The 10,107-nt window shown below is 38.5% G+C and overlaps 1 protein-coding gene across 4 annotated transcripts; it reads left to right on the forward strand.

Annotated features, from left to right (window-relative positions):
• The first annotated feature begins 827 nt into the window (after positions 1–827).
• LOC131994114 (uncharacterized) lies at positions 828–9,156 on the forward strand. 4 transcript variants are annotated; one of them, XR_009396450.1, is made up of 3 exons: positions 1,485–1,798; positions 1,866–2,195; positions 8,381–9,156. XR_009396450.1 is itself a non-coding variant. In XM_059360417.1 (3 exons), the coding sequence occupies exons 2-3, from the start codon at positions 2,191–2,193 to the stop codon at positions 8,769–8,771; spliced, it is 456 nt and encodes a 151-aa protein (XP_059216400.1). In that variant the 5' UTR covers positions 1,488–1,798; positions 1,866–2,190; the 3' UTR covers positions 8,772–9,156. The 4 variants fall into 4 exon arrangements, 3 of the variants coding, with proteins under 3 accessions (XP_059216398.1, XP_059216399.1, XP_059216400.1); XM_059360417.1 differs by having other exon boundaries at positions 1,488–1,798; positions 8,321–9,156; XM_059360415.1 differs by lacking the exons at positions 1,485–1,798; positions 1,866–2,195 and adding an exon at positions 828–1,111 and having other exon boundaries at positions 8,321–9,156.
• Positions 9,157–10,107: the final 951 nt, after the last annotated feature.

Below are 10,107 nucleotides of genomic sequence, written 5' to 3' on the forward strand. Positions count from 1 at the left end.
TTTTGATTTTTTCCAATTTTTTGTGGCAAGGGTATAGCCCATTGAAAATTTCTATTTTTGACCATCCCAAAATGTTTCGGATTTGCATTCCCATGTGCTGTCCATACCTCAATTATACTACCTGAAGTGAAAACTTCATCGTTTTCATTGAAAAATGAGTAAAAAATCGAAAAACTTTCTTGATAAAAATTTACTCCGAAAATGCTAGAACTCCCCCAAATCCTCGAATTTCGAAAATTCGAATGCAGTCCTGGATTTGGAAATCAGCGAATAATCATTTTCCAACAACAATTTCTTAGAAATCGAAATTTTGATTTTTTCCAATTTTTTCTGGCAATGGTATAGCTCATTGAAAATTTCGATTTTCGACCATCCCAAAATGTTTCGGATTTGCATTCCCATGTGCTGTTCATACCTCAATTATACTACCTGAAGTGAAAACTTCATCGTTTTCATTGAAAAATGAGTAAAAAATCGAAAAATTTTGTATGTAAAATTTTACTCCGAAAATGCTATAACTCCCCAAATCTTCGAATTTCGAAAATTCGAATGCACCCCTGGATTTGGAATACAGCGAGGAATCATTTTCCAACAACAATTTCTTAGAAATCGAAATTTCGATTTTTTCCAATTTTTTCTGGCCCATTGAAAATTTCTATTTTCGACCATCCCAAAATGTTTCGGATTTGCATTCCCATGTGCTGTCCATACCTCAATTATACTACCTGAAGTGAAAACTTCATCGTTTTCATTGAAAAATGAGTAAAAAATCGAAAAATTTTGTATGTAAAATTTTACTCCGAAAATGCTATAACTCCCACTGTTGAAAGTAGTTTCCCTCTGATGTTATTTTGAATTATTTGAATTGATTATCTAATTTACCTTACCTTATTTTGAATTACCATGTAATAGTTTTTAAGTCACTGTTGAAACATCCCAGTATTCCAAATTAATAGTATGGCAACAAGTTAACCATCCTCTTTGTGTGTTGTTGTATTGAGTGGAGGCCGATGCTTCTTGGTGTTGCCACGAAGAAGTCTCGAGCTCCTTTTACTACAGCATCACATCCAAGTGGTTGGTTCTCTGCAGCTTTTTATCATCTACATAAAATGTAAGTTGTATCCCATACACCCCTCTAAATAAAAGACAACCATATCATCCCATTTTGAACTCAATCATCTCGGGTTTTCATTTAAAAGGCAAGTGAGGTGATTCATTCCTCAATAAACTTGAAGCTTTTATTTTATTTGAAATAAAATAAAAAATATAAATAGTGAATTTGGAGTAATTTTCAAACAAAACGAAAAATATACTACATCTCCGTAGTATGAATTTGCCATGTGCAAAGTTTCTCCACATTAATGACACAAATCCCAGCTCATTTACTCCCAAATAGCTAAAATCCCTTATTGATATTGAACATGGTCCTTCGAACCCTTATTGAACACAGCTTAATGGTTAAATACCTCAAAAGTTCATTTTGTTAGTATCACGGAAACCCTAACTCGCTGTAACAAATGTCAAACTGTCGTTTTTTTACATGTGCCAAGACCGAAAGGAGAATTATAAGTTTTTATTAAATATTTTTCATCAGACAACGGAAAGTTAGTTCAAGATCGTGAAATCGGTGGAAAACTATTGTTCTCCATCCCACGCAACGAGAACGCGAAGAATTGCTGAAATTTTTAGTTACAAGGCCCTGACACGTGTAGGTAACGGTTCAAGGCCACCAACCTTGGAAACGGGCACATTCTGCAGGAACTGTACACTTCAGCAAAACCACAAAATTAATTAATCGGTATACGCAAATTAATTACTATTTCGGCAAAAGACCACCTTCCCCATTCTCCTTCTATTCTTTATAGATAATAAAGGCGGCGGCATCGTAACTTCCAATTACAGGAAGCCCCATCATCGCATAAAGTAATGTGAATAATATCCAATATTTCTTTTGGAAAACATACAGAACGTACATAAATACGTAGTCTTCGCCTGAACCACGTTATCTAAATGTATGTACATCCCTGTTTAAAAGAGGAGGCGACAAAATTTCGAAAGGCTTGTACAACTAAATTGTTCTCACCGACTCATTCCTCCAAGTCAATAGACAGGGACACCCAATTTCTAAACCCTTTCAACTGCACCACCTCGTCAGCAGTATATTTTCTTTGGTGATGTCCCGCTGGATTAATGATGTAAGTCCAATTCCAATTTTTAGCTAGAAAGATAAGTGAAAAAATATGAACCATCTCATTTCTTACGGCTGAACAATCCAAGTTCCCTCCGAGAAAGATACAGGCGAACGAAAACTACCATCTTTCGGTAGAATTTAGTTTCATGATAGTTTTACTACATTTGCCTACAGATTTCTGGACACACCATCAAAGCCTAACACATTTTCACCAACATTCACAATAGGCGTCATCAATTTTTTTTTTGCATGTTTATAAGCCAATATAGGAGAAACTCAACACATTCCGATTAGACTAATAATTGTTGAATGCAAATGCCCAACACAATAACCACCTTTGAACAATCACAGATCTCCATTTATTCTAAATGGAATCTGGAATAATAAACTGGAATCATCCTTAAAGTACGCCACACTATTTCTACATTAGTGATTCACAATAACACACATTTGGTACCATATATAATTTTTCACCTTTTGCACAAGCTGGTTATTTATGTTAACTGGAGTTGTACTATGCAATAGTATTTGATTCTAATTTATAAATCTATTCTCGATTAGAACCCTTATAAAGGCCGCTAGAGACTAATTTTTGGCACACATGCTGGACGTTTTAACTGGTATGAAATTCATCTACAATAACTTGTATTGCCCCCTGCATGCGGAATCTGTTTTCTTCTAATTGCAATGTAAAGATAATATACACGCAGTATTGGTTTGAATCAGTATTTTTTGGACCCAATTGATAAACAATCCCTTTGTTTTAAGAGATAACCCCGTTTGAATTCACAATACCTGAGTTTTATATTCCTCTTTTAAGCCAAGACACAAACCATTATGGAGGATTTTACATTTTATTCCGATGATTTGGTAATATTTTGTTCGGAATTTGATAACCTTGCAAAGACTGAAATTACGGACTCAATGCTTGAGGTAAATTTGCATGACTTGAACCATCGATGGTCAGAGGTGCAAAGGTCATATAAGGAACTTCTTATCAATAAGAAGGGCGACCTTGACCAGAAGTCATTGGAAGCGGCACGAGGCAAATATAGCACATGCACGAAGTCCTTTCATAATTGTAAGGCGAATATCTTCGACTTGCAGAAAACTTTTGTTGCTTCCCCTATAAGCTCCTCCTTTATAGCGAATGACATTCCAGCTACCGATTTAGCTATAAAGGTACCTCCCTGCGACACGGAGCTGTTCTATGGAGGCTACGAAGAATGGCCAGCATTTAGAGACATGTTCTCTGCGGTATATGTCGATCACCCTAGACTACCGCCTGTTCAAAAGCTTTATCACCTCCGCCTCAAATGTCGCGGGCAGGCAGGAGAGATTGTGAAGAAGTATAAGCTCTGCGGTGAAAATTTTTGCTTAGCATGGGAGGCTTTGCGTATGAGGTACGAAAATAAAAGGATATTAGTGGACAATCAACTTAAAATTCTTCTAAATTTACCTCCCATTACTTCCGAAAGTTGTGAGTCCCTTCAATACTTGCGAAGCACAATTAATGACTGCCTCTCTGCTCTGAAGGCGCAGAATATCTCGACAAAGGACTGGGATCCTATACTTATTTACATTTGCTCCACTAAACTTCCCCACGAAACTCTCTCCCTGTGGGAACAGTCCCTGAAATCCCACAAGGAACTTCCAGAATGGGAACAAATGGACACCTTTCTCTCACATAGGTATGAAGTGGTGGAACGTTTGAATAGCATTCAAGATGCACGACCTGCAACTAAAGAAATTCATAGGGAAAGTACTACTGTGACCAAGAATGAAGCCAGTTTCCCGTGCAAGATATGCAAACTTAACCACCCATTGAAACAATGCCCAGAATTTAAAAAGCTTGACCCACAATCTCGAAGCACATTTGTCTCCTTAAATAACATATGCATTAATTGTCTCTCTTATACTCATACTCGGAAGAACTGTCAGAGCAAATTCACATGCAACACTTGTAACAAGAACCATCATTCACTACTGCATTTTACCCGAAATGGAGCTAGTTCTAATCAAAAAAGCTATAGTCCAAAATCACCGGTTAGCGACGAATCTCAGGCCCCAGAAGAAGCCCCGGATTCTTCTTATACGCATCACAGCAATGTAACTTTGGAAACAGCTTCACACTTTACTTCTAATGCTGACAATTCTTGGAAAGGAAACACTTTGCTACCTACTGCTGTTGTCCAAATAAAGCACAATGGTGATTTGTTAAAAGCAAGAGCTTTTCTTGATCAAGGCTCTGAGCGCTCTTTTGTTTCGAAGACTCTTCAGCAGCGATTAAAGCTTGTGGTTGAGAATAAGAATTTCCAGATCCATGGAATGGGTGGTGAAATTGTGGCAAATTCTAATTCCATATGTTCGTTAACTCTGTATTCAGAGAAGCATGAGATTGAGGTGAATTTGGGAGCGATAGTTGTCCCAAGAATCACAAGGCTTTTACCTAATTTCGAGATAGCCAAGTCACAAACCAATTTTAGTGGCATAGAGGGTTTGGAACTCGCAGACCCTGATTTCTACACTCCTGGGAATGTAGACTTGCTCCTCGGCAGCGATGTGATGCCCTCTCTTCTCATAAACGGGTTACGTAAGATTTCTGAATCTCTCCTTGCTCAAGCCACAATATTCGGTTGGATTATTAGCGGGCCTATTCAGTGTCAATCTGTTTCGGCATTCTCCATTGGAATTTCTGAAATGGATGACGAAGCCATTAGTACACAACTCAGAAGATTTTGGGAGCAGGAAGAGATACCGAATAAGATTCCCTTTTCGAAAGAAGATGAGTTCTGCGAATCTCTGTATTTGAAGACCACGTATAGGAATAAGGATGGCCGATATGTGGTTAAACTTCCATTCAAACCTGGGTTTCCACGGGAGATGCCTTTGGGGTGTTCTCGTTCTAAAGCCCTCATCCAGTTTATTGGTATGGAAAATTCTTTGAAAAAAAATTCCGAGTTTGCCGAAACTTATCGAAATGTTTTGGCCGAATATTTGACACTTGGTCATATGACACCAACATCATCTCAGGAAATAATTTCCCAAGGTTCATTTCACTCATATTATATGCCTCACCATGCGGTTATGAAGCCCGACAGTCGGAGTACTAAGCTAAGGGTAGTCTTCAATGCTTCAAGGAAAAGTAACTCAGGCAACTCCTTAAATGACATCTTATTAGTTGGACCAACCCTACAACTGGACCTCATGACCCTGATCGTTAATTGGCGGCTATATCAGTACGTTTTTTGCGGTGATATAGAAAAAATGTATCGCCAGATCTTGGTCCATGATGGAGACACTCCCTTTCAACGAATCGTCTTTCGGATGAACCCATGCGATCCCATTCAAGACTTCACACTCCGAACGGTGACATTTGGTGTAAATTGTGCACCATATTTAGCCATCAGGACATTATTACAGCTTGCCAAAGACTCTGAGGATCGTTTTCCTCAGGCAGCACATATTTTAAGAAATGAGACATACGTAGACGATATTCTGACAGGCTCTCATGATTTAAATTCGGCTATAAAAGTGCTCTCTCAAATCATTACGGTATTGGAATCTGCTGGATTTCATTTGAGAAAAATATCGGCAAACACCAAAGATATACTGGAATCCGTTCCCAACGAATCACTCTTAGATTGTGACTTTCTCAAGTTCGCAGAAACAAGCGGTACTAAAACGCTTGGAATACAGTGGAACGCGCTGAAAGATTGTTTTTCATATAAAATAGAACCCATAGAAAAACAATTAGATATTACAAAAAGAAAAATACTGTCCACTGTCGCAAAAATATTTGACCCGGCGGGGTGGATTTCGCCCATTATAATCCAGTCAAAAATGCTCCTACAACATCTCTGGTTGGAAGGAACTAAGTGGGATGAAAGCGTCAAACCCAATACCCTGCTCAAGTGGAATCAATTTGTAGATAACATACAGCTAATACCCAACATACATATTCCTCGCTGGGTAAAGTTTGCCCCCCTTGTCTCTACGCAGATTCACGGTTTCTGTGACGCGTCTGAGAAGGCGTATTGCGCGGTTATCTATTTACGTGTCCAAAGAAATCAATCAACGGAATCTAATTTATTTGTGTCAAAAACCAAAGTGGCTCCGCTAGAACCCGTAAGTCTACCAAGACTGGAATTGTGTGGTGCTCTACTTCTCTCTCGGTTGGTGAAAAAAGTACTGTCTCAACTCCCGATAAATAATTATGACCTCTACTTATGGTGTGACTCATCGATTGTCCTCGGCTGGTTAGAAAAACCGCCATCATCATGGAAGACATACGTCGCTAATAGGACAGCAGAAATTATTCGAAATATTGGTAACATTTCATGGCGTCACATTCGATCAGCAGACAATCCAGCAGATGTGGGTTCTAGGGGTTGTAATACTATGGACCTCATGCAGAATTCCTTGTGGTGGAAGGGTCCAACATGGCTTATAGAGCCGCCAAACGAATGGCCAAAGTCTCTTCCTGCATATATTGACCCGCCCGAAAAGAAAAAGATAAATGTTTTCCATATGAACGAAATTGTAGATCCCTTAGAAAGATTTTCAAGGTGGGACCGCGCCATACGAGTAATTTGCTATGTACGAAGGTTTTTGCATAACTCCCACAAAGAAAAACGACAACAACACACTCAAGACTCCAAAATTATAACACATTCCGAATTCACCGAAACAAAAAACTTGCTAATTACTTTGGCCCAAAGGCAGTACTATGGCAAGGAATATCATTCACTTTTGACGTCAAAACCTATTAGCAAGAAAAGTCCTTTATATTCTCTAAATCCTTTTATTGATAAATGTGGGGTACTCAGAGCCTCAGGCAGAATCTCAAATTCAGATTTCGCCTTTAACGAACGCCATCCCATCATAGTCCCCGTAAAGTCCAAATATTGCACTTTATTAATCGAGTTTACTCACATTTTTTTGATGCACGCCGAACACAACCTAATGATAAGGACAATTCGAAGCGAATATTATGTATCGAGGCTTAGATCAGCAATAAAGAAATGCATACATCAATGCAAAACTTGCATTGCATATAAACAGCGCCTCCAAACACAGTTCATGGCAGCATTGCCTATTGAACGAAGCAAATTTTCCCCTCCGTTCACCATAACAGGTCTAGATTTCGCGGGACCATTTCCAATAAAGGTGTCTCGACTACGACAGGCTACATTTCTTAAAGGTTATGTTTGCATTTTTATTTGTCTAAGTACGAAATCCATCCATTTGGAACTCTGCTCGGACCTTTCATCTGCCTCATTTCGGGCTGCCTTTGTAAGATTTGTTGGAAGGCGAGGCCTGCCACAAAAGTTGATGTCGGATAATGGTACTAATTTTGTGGGGGCTGAGAGAGCATTTAATTTCCAATATGTCCATTTTCTCAAAGCCATATCCAAGGATATTGTTGAAAAGTACGCTACACATGGATTTCAGTGGACCTTTATTCCTCCCAATGCCCCACATATGGGGGGAATTTGGGAAGCTGGGGTGAAATCCTTTAAAATGCATTTTCGGAAAGTAACCCAGAATGCCAAATACACGTTCGAGGAATTTTGCACCCTTTTAGTACGAATCGAGGCGGTCTTAAATTCTCGACCCCTATCACCGATGACGGACGACCCTTTGGAATTATTAGCCTTGACCCCAGGTCACTTTTTACGAGGTGCTCCTATGGTTGCTATGCCGGAGGCTACTGACGAGACATTTCCTATTGTAGACAAATGGGATAAACTCAAATCTATCCAACACCAATTTGCTCGGAGGTGGAAGGATGAGTACATTAAGGAACTTCAAAGCAGATACAAGTGGCAGCGTTTGCAAAAGAATTTATCCGTAGACCAGTTCGTCCTTATTAAAGACGACTCCTTGCCTCCGTGTGAATGGCGGTTGGGTCGCATTACAAAAGTTTATCTAGGACCAGACGGTCTTGCCCGGGTAGCTGATATAAGGACTCAGCTTGGGACCATAAGGAGACCAATAGTAAAATTGTGTATTTTACCATATAATGCTCCTCAATCTTAAATATTCCTTACAATCGTTTCTGTCAAGACGTACCTATTTGAAATTATCATTATTTCATATCATCACACAAAATTTTGTCTTCCACAGGGACAGAAGAAATTCCAGAATCCATCAATGCCTAATTTGTAAAAATTATCACCCTCTTAGATATTGTAGACAGTTCTTAAAAATGGCGGTCAAAGATCGTCGTCGTGCTGTTGTTCGCCATAAGTATTGCTTAAATTGTTTGGCCCGTTCGCATAAAACAGCGCAGTGCACATCAACTAATTTATGCCAACGTTGCGAAAGGGGACACCACACCCTACTCCATGAACCAATTCAACAAAGACTACAACCAGAACGATGCCGAGCTGACAGAAGAAGAGTTCTAAAAAACAAATGCCAACGTCCAACTACACAATTGCGTCCAGCCGAGAGAGGTGGTCATAACTCAGCAAATTCTAGACTACGTTATGGTAATAACAGTAATTCAGAAAAATCTCAACGGTGCCTGGAGAAAGCTTTTCGTATATTGAACCAGCTCAAACGCGCTCTATAATTGTTGCCCTTTCCGGCCAAGGGGGGCAGGATGTTGAAAGTAGTTTCCCTCTGATGTTATTTTGAATTATTTGAATTGATTATCTAATTTACCTTACCTTATTTTGAATTACCATGTAATAGTTTTTAAGTCACTGTTGAAACATCCCAGTATTCCAAATTAATAGTATGGCAACAAGTTAACCATCCTCTTTGTGTGTTGTTGTATTGAGTGGAGGCCGATGCTTCTTGGTGTTGCCACGAAGAAGTCTCGAGCTCCTTTTACTACAGCATCACATCCAAGTGGTTGGTTCTCTGCAGCTTTTTATCATCTACATAAAATGTAAGTTGTATCCCATACACCCCTCTAAATAAAAGACAACCATATCATCCCATTTTGAACTCAATCATCTCGGGTTTTCATTTAAAAGGCAAGTGAGGTGATTCATTCCTCAATAAACTTGAAGCTTTTATTTTATTTGAAATAAAATAAAAAATATAAATAGTGAATTTGGAGTAATTTTCAAACAAAACGAAAAATATACTACATCTCCGTAGTATGAATTTGCCATGTGCAAAGTTTCTCCACATTAATGACACAAATCCCAGCTCATTTACTCCCAAATAGCTAAAATCCCTTATTGATATTGAACACCCACAAATCTTCGAATTTCGAAAATTCGAATGCAGCCCTGGATTTGGAATACAGCGAGGAATCATTTCCAACAACAATTTCTTAGAAATCGAAATTTTGATTTTTTCCAATTTTTTCTGGCAAGGGTATAGCCCATTGAAAATTTCGATTTTCGACCATCCCAAAATGTTTCGGATTTGCATTCCCATGCGCTGTTCATACCTCAATTATACCACCTGAACTGAAAACTTCATCGTTTTCATTGAAAAATGAGTTAAAAATCGAAAAACATTCTTGATAAAAATTTACTCCGAAAATGCTAAAACTCCCCCAAATCTTCGAATTTCGAAAATTCGAATGCAGCCCTGGATTTGGAATACAGTGAGGAATCATTTTCCAACAACAATTTCTTAGAAATCGAAAATTTGATTTTTTGCAATATTTTCTGGCAAGGGTATAGCCCATTGAAAATTTCGATTTTCGACCATCCCAAAATGCTTTGGATTTGCATTCCCATGTGCTGTCCATACCTCAATTATAATACCTGAAGTGAAAACTTCATCGTTTTCATTGAAAAATGAGTAAAAAATCGAAAAACATTCTTGATAAAAATTTACTCCCCCAAATCTTCGAATTTCGAAAATTCGAATGCAGCCCTGGATTTGGAATACAGCGAGGAATCATTTTCCAACAACAATTTCTTAGAAATCGAAATTTCGATTTT

Source organism: Stomoxys calcitrans, chromosome 1 (genome assembly GCF_963082655.1).
Source record: "Stomoxys calcitrans chromosome 1, idStoCalc2.1, whole genome shotgun sequence".
Taxonomy (NCBI): Eukaryota; Metazoa; Arthropoda; class Insecta; order Diptera; family Muscidae; genus Stomoxys; species Stomoxys calcitrans.